The sequence below is a fragment of the Fopius arisanus genome, unplaced genomic scaffold (assembly GCF_000806365.1).
Source record: "Fopius arisanus strain USDA-PBARC FA_bdor unplaced genomic scaffold, ASM80636v1 scaffold00003, whole genome shotgun sequence".
Taxonomy (NCBI): Eukaryota; Metazoa; Arthropoda; class Insecta; order Hymenoptera; family Braconidae; genus Fopius; species Fopius arisanus.
Genome location: NW_011887742.1, coordinates 19,291 through 38,416, shown reverse-complemented (window position 1 = coordinate 38,416; position 19,126 = coordinate 19,291). Strand labels below are relative to the sequence as shown.

Here is a 19,126-nt window from a genome sequence, read left to right as displayed (position 1 = left end):
TTTCGCCGTTCGCCCCGAGTTTACATTCCAAACACTACTCTTTGCGGAACTTCTCACGTACTTTTTTGAATATGTTACTCTCCGTATATTTAGCCACAAACTTTAGTCGAAACACTAATCTTACGTTTGCAGGTACTTTTCTCCAAAAATATTTGTAACGTAATCGGTAGAGGAAAATGGTGCAAACTGGATATTTTAGACATTAAAAAATATTCATAACTCTGGAATAAGCTGTTGTATGGAGTTACGCCGAGAACGTGACATTGATTAAAAATTCAGTTTGCCTCTTTACCCTCTAGGTTTTCGTGAAATCATTATCTCCTCACGTGTTTGTCACTGGAAAATGATAATAATGGTGATGCATAAGTCGATTAGGGTAAATATCCCAGTCCAGCTTCTAAGCTGATGGAGCTTCGCATGCTGGAGAAACTGCCGGCCCTTCTGCAGCTTCTGGCAGCAGAGCCCCCAAAAACTGCAGCGATTTCAGCACTTTTTTTAATGGACAAAGCCTCATGATGAGCTCCAGTCCTGTGAGCTCCACTGACCGAAGATTTCTTCTTCCTCTCAGCCCCACCGACGTACACCAATCGTCCCTGAGGATCTCTGGCACTCACGACGAGTACTTTTTCACTACCTGCAGAGCACTGGGACTTTTTTCCAGGGCTGAAGAGCTCGTAATCCAATGCCAAATTGTCAGAGCTGCTCCTGCCTGGCGATGGTCTCATCTAGAAGAAGAAATCGGACTATATTACAGTGACGAATATGTAATGATGATCTGAAGAGAAAATGGACATTGTCGAAATCATTGGAAGTCTATGCAATTAGCCTCTGAAATTATTTAGAAATTTATCTCTCAAGTAATGGGGAGGGAGTGACAAACACGATGGAACGATCTCATTCAATCTTTCATTACAAACTAAAACTAATTGTCAATTCATGGTTTTTATTACAGATAAACACTAATCGTCAATTGATGACCGTTTAATACTCTCTCTTTATTTCGAAAAAAACAAAAATTAAGAAAAGTCGAATTATTTTTATTATTTTCATTCATTTCGCGTTATTATTAATTTTGCAGGACCGGTGAAAATTTTAGAGAATTTCAAACAATTTTCAATTGAATTTCAAGGGAAAATTAATAGCTTTAATGTTGCGGTTTTTTCGGAATTAGTCCTCAGATTATGGTTTCCTGGATCATTAAACAATTGTAAAATTCTTAGGAGAAACTGTGGTAAATTGTCCGTTATCTTCAGTGTTGATTGTAAATATCAATAATTCGGGAAATGGTTACATCATCACATAATTATCAATCCTCTGCAATGTTCGATGATTCAGCAATTCAGATAAGTCCAGTTGATGATGTTTACAAAGAACATCTGGGTAAATATTTTTATTAAACTAAGGTTCTTCACTTCGTTAGCACGATGACTCATGCGCTAATCAAGTTCAAACCCTTCGATCGTATCGCCAATTGTTTCCTATATTATACACATCATTAGATGACTTCAATTTTTTTATAAATGTTGATCGATTTAAAATTTTTTTTTTTCTTTTTCAAAATATGATTATTTCTCCTGCCAGAATATCGACCAATAGGAACGAGCCATTGGATTTAGGAAGACATTTTGATTAGAAATCCGTTTGATTTAACTTGGTTACTTTACTTTAATATTTTTTCAGTAGCGGAAGAGAATTAGAAATAAATTTTCTCTTACGTTCGTGTAATCGAGACTTCTGGATGATGTTTGACCCTTGGAGGACTTTGCTACTTTGTTCCTCTCGGGACTTCCACCTCTTGACAATGTACCCTCTGATGGAACAATCCCACGTTGTCTCAATTGCTCCATAATACTGGGCTGAACTGTACGTCGAGCGCAGTAACACTTGTTGCTTTCTGAGCAGCTGTCGGTGTCGCAACCACAAACAATTGCATTGTTACTTGAACTCTGGGGTGGTGATCTTCTGGGTAATGAACAGTAACATTTGTCTGCTGATATGCAGGTGCAAGATTCAGAGTCGTAGCTGCATTCACTGCAGCTTACGTAACCACTGCTACTCCGATTAGCCCCTGCCCCAGTACTTCGACCTACACGTCGACCTGAAATTGTTTAAGTTCAATCAAAAATGTCTAATTCAAGTCTAATAAGTTTTCTGACGAATATTCGAATCGGATTGATTCGAAAAATATACCACTTTCACATTTTATAATTCTTCAATCATTTCCAAAATATCATGATCGTGCTATAATTTTTTTGTATGATTTCTAAATTTTTCAAAAATGTATAATAACGAATACAATATTTTTTTTTGTAAAATAGAAAAAAAAATAACTAATTAAAATATAAATTTGTAATAATAATGTTAAAATTATAATGATATATATATTTTCTGCATAATTTTAGTCACATTAAACATTTGAACTTAAAAGAGGTCTTCACCTGTGTCACTGTCTTCTGAAGTAGTCAATCCCTTTGCCCTCTTCCAGGAGGATCTCCTCCTGCTCAACCGACTGGCCAACACTCTCCTATTATTCCTCGCATCGCAGGAAGAACTGCTGTCGAAACTTTCATTGAATTTTCTCGCTGGGAAAATCACAGAAGTGAACTCGGTTGGACCAGTCTTGATTTTCGATACGGATCTCTTAATTGCCCGCCCCAGGAGACAGGGTTTTCTCATCGATCGTCTTCGGGAGGGTCTTCTCCGGCGTTTCATTATGTTCGCTGAACGTTGATACAGTTCGTCTTGGGTTAATGTCGATGCCAGTTTCAGAAGGAATTCTTTGTAGAGGGGTTTGAGCTCATTAAAGGACATTCCCTCAGGATCTGAACAGAAAGAAATTCACGCAAGTTAATCAATCACTAATTTCCTTGGAAAAATTAATACGATATTAATTACTTAACTATTTCCCAAAATTCCGTTATAAATCCTACAAACCGATAAATTTCGTCTAGAATTTCCATATAATTTTTTTGTATGCGCATTCCCAATCAATTAAATCACAAAGTCGATTACAAAAAAACTCACCTATAATCGTAGCTAAAATATCATCAACACTAGTGAGTCCCTCCTGATTCCTAAATTCATCGAATAATTCAGTAAAACCAAGTGGAGTCCCTCCATTAACATTATTAGGCAATCTGGGAGCTCCTGGTTTAAGAAAGCTACTCCTCCTAGGTAATTCCACCCTGGTCATGAGATCTCCCCTCTCCTCGAGATCGCTCTGCGACCTCTTTAGCTTCATCTCTAATTTCTTACTGGCATCCTCAGTCCTGCTCAAGGGTGGTTCACTCCCAGCCCTGTTTCTTTTCTTCCGTTCCCTGGCATGTCCGCAATTGCTCTTGATTTTCTCATCGCAAGTGCCCTGACCCCTGGCGAACTCATCGATCCTCGAACTCCTCTCATTCTGACTCCTCTTACTCTCACAATGACTCCCTCCATTCTGCATTCCATTTCTAGCACGAGCATTGAAATCCGGATCCTTACTACTGATTTTAGGCATATTAATTTTGCTCTGAGGAGCTTGACCTCTCGCTTGATGTTTCTTCCCGGTCGATTGCATCTCCTCAATACTGAATATTTTATCAGCATCTTTGAAATGTTCTTCGTAAGATTTCTCCCTGGTGCTTCGTTTCCTCTCAACGGGTCGCTCATAGATTGAATTGTCGCAGCTCTTGGATCCAATATCACTCCCAGGATGTTCAGAACCACCAGAATAAATCGATGAGCTTTTTACGAGATCAAAAGAGCCCCGGTTCTTGTCATAAAGCTGGGCCTCAGTGGTCACCACTACTTCTCCAACAATGCTCCCATTATTCTCAACAAACGAGTAATTTCTCTCGGACATAAACGTTTTCTGTTTCCTCGGAGTCTTCTCGTAGCTGTTGATTTTTCTGGAGTAAATGACATTCTCGTCATTGGTTCGCACGATTAAATTATTCCCAGAGTACAACTTGTTCTTCATGTTGTTTATCTCTTCGTTTCTATTCCTGGAAGTTCGCCCCTTTGAGCTTCTGTTGGTGCTAGTCACTGAAACTACTGATCTGTCGTCTTTCAACTCTTGCAAGACACTTCTAGAGTCTTCAGCTAGACTTCTTCGTTTCCTGGCTTCGAGGATGTCCTCTGGTTTGATTTCAGACAGTTTCTTTCTCCTAGGGATTTTAGTCTCGATGATGGAGGAGCCTCCGTCGGTGGTTGAACCAGAGGTCGACAGTTTTTTGGTCCTGGGTGGACGAATTGGCTGAGAGGATGATTGTGGTGGAATGTTGTAATCCAGTTTACTGAGGATTGAGTGGTCCATGTAGCTTGATGCCACTGATGCTAGACTTGCACAGCCCAGACCGTTGGATTGTCTCGGTCGTCGACGATTCGAGTCAAGATCGGTTAGAAGAGCTCGGTAGAGGGTCGCAGCTGCAGCCACTGCATCTTCCTCGGTTTTGCAAGCGAATGCGTGACATTCCAGGACTCTAGCTGCCCCAGGACGTCTCATGATCACTGCAAAGATTGGGGGATATTTTGCGACATTTGAGTCGAGACCTCGCATAGTTCTGTAGAGATCTGAGTATTTATCGTCGGACTGGGGGGACGAGTCGTCGGCGACCAGGGGAAGGAAGGCGTGCTGGATCTCCAAGGGATTCTCACGGCTCTTTGATCGGGAACGCAACTTCAGAGCACTCCAGACTGCGATTCTGCGGAAGGGGTTGGTCTTCTCGAAATTTTCGATAGTGCGGAAAGTCAAGCCTCTTCGGGAAATCTCCAGTTCTGCGGACATGGCTGTGTCCAGACGCGCCAGGAGCTGGCGCAGCGGCTCCTGGAGACCTCGAATACTCGAGACACGACCTCCTACTGGAGCTGCACCCAAGTATTTCACCTGATAACATATTTTTTATCAACTTTGTTGCTAAACAAACAATAAACAAAGTGATTTTTAAAAATTTATTTTGAATCAAAGCCTTGGCATCGACCTATTATGCTATCCTATTCGTTTAACTTCAATTGTAATTTTATTTGGATATTAGTTGCAATATGAGAAAACCTAAAAATAAAATATTTTTATCAATTCTGAGAAACTTCACGATTTACCCATTATCTTGAGGTCAAGTGTACATAATTATAAACTGGTGTAGTGGGGATAATGTAGATACTGAACATATTGAGCGACTGTTATAAAATGATAGTTTTTTAAAAGGAATAAGTCATTCTGTGCGTAAAAACCTGACACGAGTAAAACCTGCACAATACTTCGGAAAATAATTTAATCGGTAAGTAAATTATATTCACATAAAAAATAATGTACGCATAAGGATTTTTTTGTGATTTTAGAGTAGTCTGGTCGATAGCGGGAAACCGGCAAGTTCTCTGGCAGCATGACACCGCCAAAATTGGTATTTTTGTCAGTTTTTGCTTTGATATTAGTTGAGTATTCAGTCCTTTCGGATGAAGGTATTAATCTGTCCAGTGAAGGAAAAGGCGTCACTTATGTGGAAATAGAACATATAAAATACGATTGGACAATAGAAAATTTCAGTTTCCTCCCGCAAAAAAATAATGAAGATATTAGATCGCCGGTGTTCTGTGGTCATAATAATGAAACACAATGGAGGATACAATTATACCCACAAGGTGACAAATCAGTTGGATACGTGGCTCTTTATCTCCGTCTTCATTCTTACCGATATTCCAAAGTAAATGTCACAGCTTACTGGGAAATGTCAATTCTTAAAGGAGGTACTGTCCATCATATAAGAACTCACCAGCGGACATTTGATGAATTAATCGGATGGGGCTATTCTGAGGATATGGAGAGATCAAAATTGATTAGAATTGCCAAACCTGACGATACATTTACAATCCGAGTTGAAATAAAACTCCCAAAGCAGGTTATCACGAAACCTTACAAGGTGATGGATCCCCTCGAGGAGGAACTGACACGTGATTTAGAGAGCCACCGATTGAACCAACATTTCCATCAACTATTCAAGGAACCAAAATTCAGTGATCTAGTGGTTATCGCTTCAAATGAATCATTCAATGCACACAAAGTCATTCTAGGGATTCGCAGTTCTGTTTTCGCCGCTCATTTCGAAGCTGAAAAATTGGTAGGAAATGAGACCAATCAGCTGATTATCGAGGATTTCGAACCGATTTTAGTGAATGCAATGCTGGAGTTTCTTTACACCGACCAAGTTACGGATCTAGAAACACAGGCATATGGATTATTAGAAGCAGCCGATAAGTTTGAATTACCACGATTGAAAACAATGTGCGAGTTAGTTCTTTATAGAGCGCTTAATGAAAATAACGCCGCAGATTTATTGATTTTAACAGATCTCTATCACGCCAATAAATTGAAGGAACACATCGTGAAATTCATCGGTCATCATATTTCAGCTGTGATGAACTCGGGAGGATATGCAAGACTAGAGGCAGAATATCCTAGATTGGCGTTGGAATTATTCCGTGCAATCACCGATAAGAGTTCGGATATGTAATCATTCTAAATAGAAAAAAGAATTTCCATTTTTGCTTCCGAATTGAAATTATTTAATCTTCTGCAAAACAATTTTTTTTGTTGTATTTCATGTTAAATTTTCCCTATTTTTACAATTGATTTCTCATTGGGGATTTCAATTGAAATTTCCAATTTTCTTGAATGTTCAAGATAAATGAACAATTTCATAATGTCTTTATTTCAACTCGAACCCATGCAATTAAAAATTCAAATGATTGTCTCACTGAACTTTTAATAAATTTCTACAAGTTCATGTACGTCAAAATGTTTCGACCTTGTGTGTGTTCTTTCCAGATCCACTTTTTCCGCAACCGATTTTCCTGTTCCATCATCATTATGATGTTGAACCCGGCGTGCAATCGCGATTTTCTGGAAAAAATAACGACCTACAGAGGGGATAAGGAAAATGATAAGTGATAATTTCCTGAAAAAACCTCAAATCTCTTCAGATGCATCAGATGAATGAGTGAACGCGAGTGACAGTGATCAATATTTCAAGTGAATCATCTGATCAATCATCAATCAATAATAAATCAATAGTTCCCATTTCTAATAAAAAAAAATCCTGATCTCGTTAAATGGGGAAGTGTATTAACAGCATGAGGTCATCAAAACGCGTCTTTTTTTCATTTCTGTTAGTGGTATCAGCTGCTGAATTGATTAAATCCGAAAACTTGACAGCCGTTTCTAATAAAGGACACGCCATCACCCATGTGAAAGCAGAACGCATCGGATACGATTGGACAGTAAAAAATTTCAGTCTTCTCCCACAAGACATCGGAGAATACCTCGAATCACCGGTTTTTCGTAATGAGAATAATAAGGTGGGGTGGACACTGCGATTCTACCCACGAGGTGACATGGGTTATAATTACGTGAGTCTCTTCCTCAATCTCAATTCCCACAGAGGATTCAAGATAGATCTGAAAGTGCACTGGCAAATATCGATTATTAAATCGGATATCGCCAGGTTCATGACGACTCACAACTACACGTTTCGGACTTTAACCACATATGGCACATCTTTTTATATAAAACGATCGCAACTCCTCAATATTTCCAGACCCGACGACACGTTCACCATTCGAGTGGAAATTGACATGCCCCTGAAAGCTATCACAGAATCTTATAATGCTACAGATTCTCTGGAGGATCAACTGATTCGAGATCTGGAGAAAGGCAGATGGACTGGATATTTTGGGAAATTGTTCGAGGAACCGAAGTTCAGCGATGTTATGATTGTTGCTGCAAATGAAACATTTCCAGCACACAAAGCCATCCTGGCAACTCGCAGTCCTGTATTCGCTGCTATTCTCGAAGCTGATGGCATCACAGGAAACCAGAGCAATCGGGTGAAGATTGAGAATCTGGAATCGATTGTGGTGAAGGCAATGCTGGAGTTTATTTATACAGATGAAGTTACTGGGCTGGAGACACTTGCGGATAGATTGCTGGAAGCAGCTGAGATGTTTCAGTTATCAAGATTGAAGACCATGTGTGAATTGGTTCTTTATAGAGGAGTCAATGAAAATAATGCAGCGAATTTCCTCATTCTCGCCGATCTCCACCGATCGGAAAGACTGAAAGAACATATCATGGGGTTCATCGGAAATCATCCTGCGGTGATGAAGTCAGACGGGTACAAGAGAATTGTGGAAACGTACGCCAAATTGTTGATGGAAATATCACGGGCACAGGGTCTTAGGGATTCGGAGAAATAATTTGTTCTGTGGAGAATCTGGATTTTTCAAAATGTATCTTTTTTCTTTCCGTCAAAACTAGCTGTAAATGGAATGATGAGTCGATTTTTTTAATGGAGCTTTTCAATTTCTTTTTTTCTCAGAGACACATCCCGGTTTCAATTTATAAACGCGAGAAGAAATGGAAGATTGCATTTTTGTAATGAGCTATGTTTTCAAGAATTGTGGAATCACAGCGGAAAAATTAATTAATGTACCTAAAAGTTCAATACGATTCACATTTTAATATTACATTCTTTGATATTATATCTAGGATTAATAGAGGGTTATATGAAGACAGATTCTGTTAAAGTGTCTCAAAATATAATTAGACTCATGTGTAGTCGTAAGAATACGTAAGAATAAAAATATGAATAAAAAAAACTAAGAAAGGGCATTGGAAACTTTGAGTTTAATGAACTAGTTCAGAAAAAAATCGAATAAGGATCAACAAAAGGCATTAGAATATTGAGGGAGGTAAGTTTCAATTTAGACACGTGTTAAATTCCATAGTTGTTATGGCTTGCTGATCACGCAATGAAAGTGACGAGAGGACGTGAACATAAATAAATAAGGATTCACATGTGCTGATAACTTGAAACCTAGAAAGTACCAACTTTCTTCAGTTCTTTGTACATCTGGCGAGCTTTCGCATCTACTATTTACCTTAAGAGAACCTTCAGTAATTGTTAATTTTCTATAATTGATGACTTCAAGATTCGAACTGGCTTTATCAGACTGATAATTAGACTCGATTTTATTTTCTCCATATTTGTCAATTTAGTTGGAAGGATTCATGATGGTGAAGCGAACAGTCATGGTTTGTACAAATAATAATTAATTAAGTGATGATAATTATATTGTTGATGTTATGACATGCATGAACTCTGATTAAAGTATCAAAATTGAATCGCTTTTCCTCGCTCCTTTTTTTATCAAAGCGTTTTAGTGTTTTCAATGAATTCATAATTGTTGAAGCATTCGTCTTCAAGGTGAGAATCTAAATAAAATATTATTACCTGAATGAAATATTATTCTAATTTTTAAAAAGAGGTTTAATCTAATAATTTCAGATAATATTTGGAGGTGAAAATTTTGCAAATTACTCACAGCTCTTGAATACATCTTTTGAGTTTCTATTTGATAAAAATATATTAGATTAATTTTGTTTCTCAAGTTTTATAATTTTTTTAAAGGTTTGGAAAAGGCGCAGGAATATTATTGTACCATCATAACATTTTGGGGATTAAATAATGATAAATTGTAAAAATGGAAGAGAAGGCAGAACACCGTAATACAATATGATGTATGTATTATTTCATATGACGTATATTTATATATCATATTTTACATCAATGAAAGTGAAGTTTGAATTCTGTGAAGAAAAATGAGACGACAATGAGAGAAGACTCGAGTCTAAATTCCAGTTTGCGTCACGTTTATTAGCGAGAGTTGTCCAGGAAGTCCCTCATCTCTCCGAAAAAAAGGAAAAAACATCTCGATATTCATCTGATACTGATCCTCTATTAGAAACAAAGCACCTCATATCGTGTATGAATTCGCATTGCGTGTGGAGATATAGTCTTTCGATATGGAAATAATAAGATTCCACTTGCGAAGTGAATTTCACTTATCAGTTCAATGACAGGTACATACGATTGCTCTTATTATTATCAGAATGGATTATATACTTTCCTGAAATTCACGTTAAGAAGAGAAGGAATAACGAGCAAATAACAAATTGGATAATTTATTTACGGACTAGTGTTTAATTACGGATTCACTTATCGCCGGAAATGTGATAATCTCGTGGTAATTGAGGGATCATTCAACCGTTCACCTCTTCCCTCATTTATTTAAATACCTGACTCGAAAGTTAATAAGATTAATTAATTATAATAGCCTCTTTCCGGAGATTTCAAAAGATTATTTTACTTCCGACAATTTCGTTTTCACTAAATGGCAAGGAATTATTTTTCTAAATATCAGGGAATTTATTAATTCATTTCTATTCAGACTATTTGATCAATATTTAGATTTAATATTAAATCTCTCTGATTAATGTAAAATATTTCATGTCTTCGGATCTGAGTTATTGATTTCTCTCGCAATTGTTGATTTTTCAATAAAAAACACTATCATTATGTAAAATTGGTAATTACCAGGCATGAAAAAACGATTGGAATGGGTGAAAAGCTCACCGGAAGAAAAGCAGCAGCACATTCACCAGCTCTTCCAGTTTCAGCTTCAACCGATGCAAACATGGCTTCGATCCTCGCTTGGACAGCACAATTGGCCCTCTTGATGCCATCAGTGTTGGTGTCCTCATGATTGATGGAGCATCCCCGAGCACTCGCGTACCATCCTGAGTAGGTAGAGCTGCAGATGGATCGAGTGTCCTCAAAGAGGGCATCAATCCTAGCTTTGCTTCGCATCGAGCAAACTGATGCCACATCATTCAACCGGAAACTCTCCTCCGAGCAAGACATTTTCATGTTTTATTTATCCCCCGCAATTTGAGTTGCTCAGGTATTCGATACTCCAATCATCGCATCGCAGAGACTTCCTCTGCACTCCAGGATGTCGATGCAGCTGTATCAAGTAAAAATAATTAATAAAAAAGGTATTAAATATGAGATGCACTTACTGGACCGTTGAATTAATAGTAGAAGAGTTATTCAAATGCGCAAATGTGGTAGGGGAACTAACGGTCATCACTTTAATGGATTATCTCGGATTCGTTCAAGAATTTTTTTCCACTTTTTGTTTATTCGGGTGATTGATAGCTCTCTGGTACTCCTTAGTTGGCGGTTAAACGAGGAATTCCCGGGGAATATTGCTCATTAATTCATTTCCCACTAAATTATTTGCAGGTTCATCAACGGAATTAGCTGCCACTCAGGACTTTCTCTCAATTCTCTTGGAAAAAAAATCAGTTAGCTTCCTTGATACCTCTGTTTTACTGTAAGTGTTGCAATATTTGAGCACAGCTATATTATTTTTGTACAAATATCGACGTACAAGGATTTATGGGATTGTAGGAAAATGTTTAGGAATTGAGAGGAATTTATGATCCGTTGTGGTATGAACTCCAGAGCGGTTTAGTTATGGACAAATTACGAAATTTGAAGAGTCATAAATGTTTTTTATTTTTCGTTTACCCTGAGAGGAGGTTTTTAGTTGAATAGGTGAATTGGCTGTTCTATCTTCAGACAGCGGTTTGCTGAAAGACTCGGACTTTCTTTGTAGAAATAATGAGATTTCCGTAAAGAATTCCGTTTTTCCGCTACATTTATTTATTTATCCTAACAGTATAATACTATTGAATACTAATTCACAAAGAAAACAATATTGTCCGACGATTTTTCACGAAGGAAATGGACACAGAATTTTTGTTCCCGGATTTAAATGTCACATCGGTTTGATTGCACCTCCACTTCAATTGATTTTGCGATTTGAAAGGTATTTAGCTGACACGTTTAACTTAGGGCAATTGACAAGAGGGCAATATCAATTTTCCAATTAAAATATCCATTTATCACAGGATGATATCGATTTTCTTCTCGATTTCTCTTTGGAAATTAGTCTGGGAGCGAAATGACTTAGGAGTTGAAGGGAGAGAGCATGAGACGAATCAGAAAGTCAGTTTCGTTCTTAATGGGATAATTTTTCTCTAAGGTTATCGGTAAACTGTTTTTCCGGAAATACTTGAATCTTTTAATTGAAGAATTAAATCAAAAAGCAAAGGAACACGAAAATCGAGGAGGTATACTGAGAATATTTTTTCGAGTCAATCTAATCAAATTGTCAGAAAAATCAACAAACTGTGAATTTCGGCTACAAAGCAACAGACCTTTCTCGAAAGTACAAATTCCCTTTTAAAATTAGGATCCGCATTTCGAGCTCATCTAATTTTCATGAATCATTCATGTGATTATGTATGAAATGTATTGACGACTGGTAAGTTTCTAATTTTTCAAAATTCATGAAGATCAAATTCTTAATACAGATGAAATTCATCTAGCGATGATTGCCTTGACTCCCGTTACATCGGCTCTTGACGGTCACACGAAAAGAATAATTTTGGACTAATTTTATTTAATCAATTTAAATTAATTTTATATTTTCTCTTTATATAAAACATTTCCGATAAGTGGATCACCTTCGCTGTTCAAAAATCCTAACTTAAAATTCAGTATTGAAGCGGTGTCTCTTCGACGAGTTTGTCAGAGATTTTTCCGAAAAACTAAGGGAGCTACGAAATTACTCCCCGGAATCTTTTCCGTAGCCCTTAATTAGCTCTACAAAAAAGATCTAAACAAAAATTACGGTATCTCCTTTAGATTTCGAGATTTCAATTGAAACCTAGGGAATAGTCAAAATCGACTCGATTTGATTTTTTATTTATTAGTTTATAACCATCCTGATATATTTACGCAGTCGATTGATATAAAATTTAAATATCGTCATTGAGAAAATTTATCTATATTGGTATTAACAATTTTCGTAGACTAATCCTGACATTCTTTCCAGAATTCATTCTATTTCTTACGGACGTCAGCAAATATTTTCTGTCAGAGTTCAAAAAATTAAATTGCATTTATCCAGTATGCATTCCTCATATTCTCTCTTTCTTTATGCCTAAATGTCATTATGATAGAGGTAATCCGGTTTTAGTGGAGAACGTAGTCTGTAATTATAATAAATGTCGAAATCATGATCGGGTTAGTCTACAAGAATTAAAATCTCATTGTGAATAAAAATTAAAATACTAAAGATTGAACTCCCAAATGTACACCGCTATATTCAGATTAATGAGTCCTAATTGTTACTTGTATTGACGAATTTATATTAATAATAAATACTAATAACATTTAGTGTAATCTTTAATTTTTTTAAATCCAAACAAATATTTCAATATTTATTGATATTTCTTGAAATCAAGATTGAAGTTCTGTAGGAATTCACTCGGTTGAACTTGAGTACAAATAAAACGCAAAAAGTAAAGAAAATTTTAAGAGATGTAAGAGTCTATTATCATTTTCATTAGGGCACTTATCGTGGAATCTGCGACCGATGAGGAACGAGGCGAACCATGAAAATTGGCGCAAATTTCTCTATTTCTCTTTTCGGCTTTACCGCTCACGCATTCGTATTGTTAATATGGATTATTTTTCAAGTGTAAAATAAAGTTGATTAAATTTTTAAGCTTTCTCGATTTTTACTGAGGCTCAATGACTCCTTTCATTCTCTCTCAGTGTTTGCACTTATGGAAATTGCGTTTCACATTGTAACACCATTAAACTATTTACATAACTTTTTGTCCACTCGACAATTAGGCTGTCTGTACTGAGAAAAACAATTTCTGATGCCAAGTAAATGGTATTATGATTGAATATAATAAGATTGCCTTGGAAGTAGGCTCTGTAATTTGAACTGTAATTAGGGATTCAGGAGATAATTATTTCTAATTAATCCAATCTTATAACAAACATTTAATTTAATTCCATAATTTTAATTTAATATGATAGAAATCATTCGCGAATCACTGGAATCTGTCACGATAATTTATTGATATCGATAAGAATTTTACAACGAAAATTCGAATTAAAGAATCGTTCTGCTTTATGACATTCGCAGAAAGCTCCAACAGCCCAGTAAAATCGCCAAAATTATGCAAATATCATTTATGATATTCATTACCGGAAGAAAGTCGAAATGTCCTACTTCCATATTATTTTAATTTGCAATTTCAAAGGTCAGTCAATGCGTCTGCGAGTATTATTGCAGAATTCCCCTTAATGATCATCTCTCCTTAAATATTCCCTGCATGTTCTTATTTCATTGAACGACTAAAAAAAAATAATCCGAGCATCTTTCCAAGTTTTTTCCAAGCTTTCCAATTCAGTTTCTTATAAAAGATAACGATTTGGGTAGTTGAAAAAAGTGACAGTAATCACAGAAATTACCATGAGTTGTTCCATTCATTTTGTCACTTGAAACTTGATAAATCCACTGATAACCACACGATACACATTTTCAATATCCACAGCAACAAATCCGGCACCAAGACTAATTATGTCCAAGAAGAGAACCAGAGCATCGTAACTGGAGCGACAAAAATACGTCGTTAACTATTAAAAACAATGAAATAATGAATGAATAGCACTTGAACCCGGGGGTAATTGGAGTTGGATAATTCCATGAAGAATTGAATCCAACGCAAGGGGCGGAATTATCGGGTAGTTAATGAGACATGGTGAAGCAGATAAGTTTGAATGGTGAACACGTCACTGAAAACTTGAGTACTAGTTGTTGGAGATGTGTGGAAGGCACCAGGAGGTGGAGGCAAGGCAGAGCACAACTGACGCATGCGACGAATCTTCTGCTCACTTCTGCTCACTTCTGCTCACTTCTGCTCTTGGGTACGTGTTCCCCTCGAGTGTTTCTTCGGCTTCCAACATACTGCAACTCGTGGTAACGGTATTTTATGGAACGTCTCCAGTGATTCGCGCCTTCGGTAGTACTGTTATTCCTCACCACATGGGCTTTTCAGGTAAAAATAAGAGTGTGGATATTTATTATCGATTATTACACCAAAAAACATTTCAATTTATTGCTATTTTTTATGACTATCATTCGGGGTGCACTTTTCGTCACGATAATCATTATATTGGGGCACTCGAAAAAAAATCTATTCGAGAAATAAAATCTATGACAAAGTATATAATGTAATCTTCATACTTGCTTCTTCATGCGATAATGCAGAAGTATATAACTACATTGACTTTAGTTGATAAAACAAAATAATATAAAAATTTAATGACAAGCGGAAAAATGAAAAAATATGTATGAAATAGAATATATCTATAAATTTAATTTGTATGCTTTTCTAAATCTTATGGTATATTAGTATTTTGAATATTATATATGTTTTATAATTGTAGAAAAAGGATTCTATATCATTTGGATTTTTTTTTAAGGTATTATAAGAAAAGAAAGGTCAAAATGGACCGAAAAAAATATTTTATTGCGGTCGATTTTTGAATAAATAACATTTCGTATGCAGAAAATTTGTATCTCCTCCGATTTCTAATTCCTTCATTATCATTTGAATAATTTTTTTTAATAAACTATCCATGAATATTTGATAATAGTGAGCGAATGATTTGATTCTCAGGTGAAAATTCGGTCAAATAAGACTTTCCAAAAATGTATTCGATAATTATTAATGAATAAATCGTTGCGCGGAGCAACTATTTATTCATTACTTAAATAAATAATAATAATAATAAAAATTATGGAATTAAAATGAATAATTTCGCCAGATATATTTACCTTGGCTGAATACTCTCGGGCAATGACCTTGATCTTATTACGAATCACTTTAAAATATGTAATATGTATTTACTTTCAAATAAAACTATATAAATACTTTCATAGTACATGCCAATATTGAATTAAATCTCCTGTGATTATTAAATGTACTTAAGAAAATAAATTGCTCTCTCCGTGCAGAAAATCCCGTTACGATTCTATAAAATTTTCCTCAGCCACTTTTGGTTCTGAAATTATGGAAAAGATATTGAATTTTTATCGGATGACACTTGAAGTTAAACCCTGACTAAACCCTGATTAATTTTTTATTGAAAACTGACTATTGAACTTCGAAAAGTGAATCCATTTTTTGAAAAATATTGGGGATCGAAAAATTAGGGACAAAAAAAAGAAATTGTCTGTGTAAAAATTGATAGTGATGATTGATGAGATAGTTGATAATATTATATTTATATCGATATTAAATTAAAATATTAAATATTAAATTATATAATTAGTCCCGCGATTTCAATTCTGCCCAGTGAAATTCCGATATTTCATCTCTACATTCCAACAATTATTACAAACATCTTGGGACCCAGGAGAATGCGGAAGAAACGGTTGAATAAATGTTTGAGTTTCGCTTCGATTGCTGCGAAATTAATGCATTGACTGAGATGCAGATGTGTGGAGAATTCTTGCGGAATAGTTTCCAGTGAAATTTCATAACTGCTGTCGATTTTCTTCAAACCTCCTATTACAAATGATCCAGTTCATTAATAACACCCCAGTCTCGTAATTATTCAACTTGATTGTTCAAATGCCAATAACTCTCAACCTACAGATATTGCAACAATATCATTCAAACAAAACTTATCGATATTCTCAAGACGAACAAAATGGTTCATAATTTTCACTGATAAGACCACTTGTAGGGAAGTTATGGTTAAATATGTTGCCGAACTAAGAGACTGATAAAATATGGAGAAAAAATAGTGAGAACATTTCGTTGCAGACTTTCTTTTCAATTTTCTAAAGAATGTTTGAGAATGATGAAAATTAATTAATGAACTAATTAATTTGTTATTAATTCCAGTTGTTGCAAAAAATGGCAGGAATGTGTAATTGTAATAATATTCATTAATCACTTGACAATTCCATTCAATTGATCAAGATCAGAGAGTGAAACTGGATTGTTAGGTCAAGGCTATCCGCACAGGCAAGTAAATGAGGACGGCATACAATTCCATGAGCGCTATGAAAGTAAATGCACTTGAGAGGTATTTTTTTTTTTGCAGTAAAAAGGGACTGGGTGACTCCGGAAATGATAAAGAGACTTGAAAATGTCTCCCTGTCAGTTCCATGGACATACTCCATACGTGCGGCCCAGTTTCATCAATACGGGATTTTAAACCATAAAATATATTTCTGAGAAATGTGATAGTGAGATACTTCCACAGTGGACCCAAAAACATGGGAGTGAATAAATATCGGGTCAGATATCGTTTTATTTTCTCACCCTTCAATGTTAAGTCCCAAAAAATTTTAACATTTAGACACGCATTTTTAGTAATAACTCCTGATTCCTGTGGTCATTTGTAATGAATTTGCCATTCATTCATTTGTCGTAATGAATGTCCAAAAATTACTCTAAAAAACACATTAAATCACACAGAAATTTTCCCTTTTTAAATTGATCCGGTGAACGTACGATGAAATTGACGTAAAAAATTTACATTTTTACGTTTTGTCATTATTTAATGACGCACAAAGTTTCAAACCGGCGCGAATATTTTGTTTTTTCCAATCTTTTAAAAAGAATGACAAAGCTCTTGATAAAATGCATGAAAATGCAAAACATAAAAATGTTATTTCTTCTCTCGTTAATCGCATTGATAATTCGCCAGAAAAAAAAATGTTAACTTTGGGTGAAAGGGTGTCGAATATCTTTAAATTATTTGCGCACTGAAGTTTTAGTGATTTCAAGAGCAGAGAACCGGTCTGCGATTACTGGATCAGAAGATTCTCATTTCGAAAACGTTTTTCCAAGATTCCCATTTTTCGCGGGGGTTCTAATGGATCTCTTGGTCCCATTGATGGATTCGAAACGGGTTCTGAGGATCTGTTCGAGACTCAAAGACTTTAAGTATTTTCAGCTGTGGATCTAACTGGATTTTAGATCGTAAACCTCTGCAGACCATAATGAGTACTGCAGCAACCACAAGACATTACTGCTATGATCCTACTTTCCTCTTTTGTAACCAAATGCTGATAATAATTTGCATAATTTAAATTACCGGTTTCATGGGATGTAGATAATACTCATCCTGGTGACCTTAAATGAATAAATAGTCGCAGATCGTTTTTATATTCTTGCAGGGATTTTGTGAGCCATGAAAATTATCGGTACAAGTACTCACAGATTTTTTATCACTCGTTTTTCCTTGGATTCATTTTTACGATTTGTTTTCAGTTTTTGTTTCTGTTTCAGGTTTAATATCGGTGAAATTTTACAGGTTCTCAGAATGTCATAGGTCTTACACGCGACGATTTTTCGTTTCATTACTGAATTGATAACCTCGACATGTTGATTCGTTGATAAGAAAAGTAAATTATAAATGAAAAATACGATTATTTGGGAGCAATTTTGGGAGATAGAGGATAGCAGCTGTGAAATATTTGGAGAGGAGGACAGCGCAGTTCATTCCTTCAATGATTAAAACCGTGAAAAATCGTGAAATTCATTTACTTGATTGGTTTTTTATGAAATTCCTTCTTTTTTTAGAATTTTGGGAAATTTTCGTGGCTCGATTTACCTCGAAACAAACTGACAAATGCTTTTTTATTTTCAGATAAGAAAATTCATTTACCGCAGAAGTCAATAATTATTTATAAAATATTATGCCGTGGTGAATTCTGATTGGGAAAAATGTTTGAATATTTTCATTCATGGCATTTATTGCATGGAAAATTGATCGATTTCCGGATTGCTCGGGACTTCCTCCGCGATAATTCACCGATGGAAAAAATTACGTAGTCCTAAAGGCGCAATTACTCACGAGTTGATCGCTGAACCTGCAACGAGGCACTCCTCGAGTGTCCGGTATTTCCTTTTTTAGTATCTATGACGAGAGCGACAGATGGGACGTGCTAGACACTTCAGTGAACCGTTTTGTGTGGTAATAAAAAAATGAAAAATCCGTTCTCTACACTTGTGGAGAGGTCTGTTGTGCTATTCTATTCATCAGCCAGATGCCATGCGTCACCTTTTACAGGCATTACCCGCTAACACACGGAAGGTATCAGTAAACAGTCGTAAAGACAGGGAATTAAGTAATTTAAATGTTTTTTATATTTTTAAATTCATTCCACGTTTCAAGGAGTTGTTTCTCATATATTCGGATTTAAAATTTTTTTTTTCACGAATTATGTATGAAAATCCCCAATTATTCTGAATTATTGTTGAACATTATATAATTGAATTTAACTATATGCAAATGTTCATGATAATTTTTTTGCTACAGAGAAATCAATTCTCAATTAATCGTCGAAATCTTATAAA

At 35.7% G+C, this 19,126-nt stretch overlaps 3 protein-coding genes across 7 annotated transcripts; 2 read left to right on the top strand and 1 right to left on the bottom strand.

Annotated features, from left to right (window-relative positions):
* Positions 1-88: 88 nt before the first annotated feature.
* On the bottom strand, positions 89-18,682 carry LOC105268020 (uncharacterized). 4 transcript variants are annotated; one of them, XM_011307264.1, is made up of 7 exons: positions 14,557-15,025; positions 14,217-14,355; positions 10,449-10,839; positions 3,025-4,867; positions 2,439-2,822; positions 1,716-2,098; positions 89-725 (listed from the first exon to the last, which is right to left on the bottom strand). In XM_011307264.1, the coding sequence occupies exons 3-7, from the start codon at positions 10,740-10,742 to the stop codon at positions 372-374; spliced, it is 3,258 nt and encodes a 1,085-aa protein (XP_011305566.1). In that variant the 5' UTR covers positions 10,743-10,839; positions 14,217-14,355; positions 14,557-15,025; the 3' UTR covers positions 89-371. The 4 variants fall into 4 exon arrangements, with proteins under 4 accessions (XP_011305566.1, XP_011305576.1, XP_011305558.1 ...); XM_011307274.1 differs by lacking the exons at positions 14,217-14,355; positions 14,557-15,025 and adding an exon at positions 18,624-18,682; XM_011307256.1 differs by having other exon boundaries at positions 14,217-15,025.
* On the top strand, positions 5,155-6,573 carry LOC105267999 (speckle-type POZ protein B). Of its 2 annotated transcripts, none has more exons than XM_011307222.1 (2): positions 5,155-5,258; positions 5,320-6,573. In XM_011307222.1, the coding sequence occupies exon 2, from the start codon at positions 5,364-5,366 to the stop codon at positions 6,486-6,488; it is 1,125 nt and encodes a 374-aa protein (XP_011305524.1). In that variant the 5' UTR covers positions 5,155-5,258; positions 5,320-5,363; the 3' UTR covers positions 6,489-6,573. The 2 variants fall into 2 exon arrangements, with proteins under 2 accessions (XP_011305524.1, XP_011305532.1); XM_011307230.1 differs by having other exon boundaries at positions 5,192-5,258; positions 5,301-6,573.
* On the top strand, positions 6,599-9,511 carry LOC105268012 (speckle-type POZ protein B-like). Its single transcript, XM_011307244.1, has 2 exons — positions 6,599-9,067; positions 9,444-9,511. The coding sequence occupies exon 1, from the start codon at positions 7,087-7,089 to the stop codon at positions 8,227-8,229; it is 1,143 nt and encodes a 380-aa protein (XP_011305546.1). The 5' UTR covers positions 6,599-7,086; the 3' UTR covers positions 8,230-9,067; positions 9,444-9,511.
* Positions 18,683-19,126: the final 444 nt, after the last annotated feature.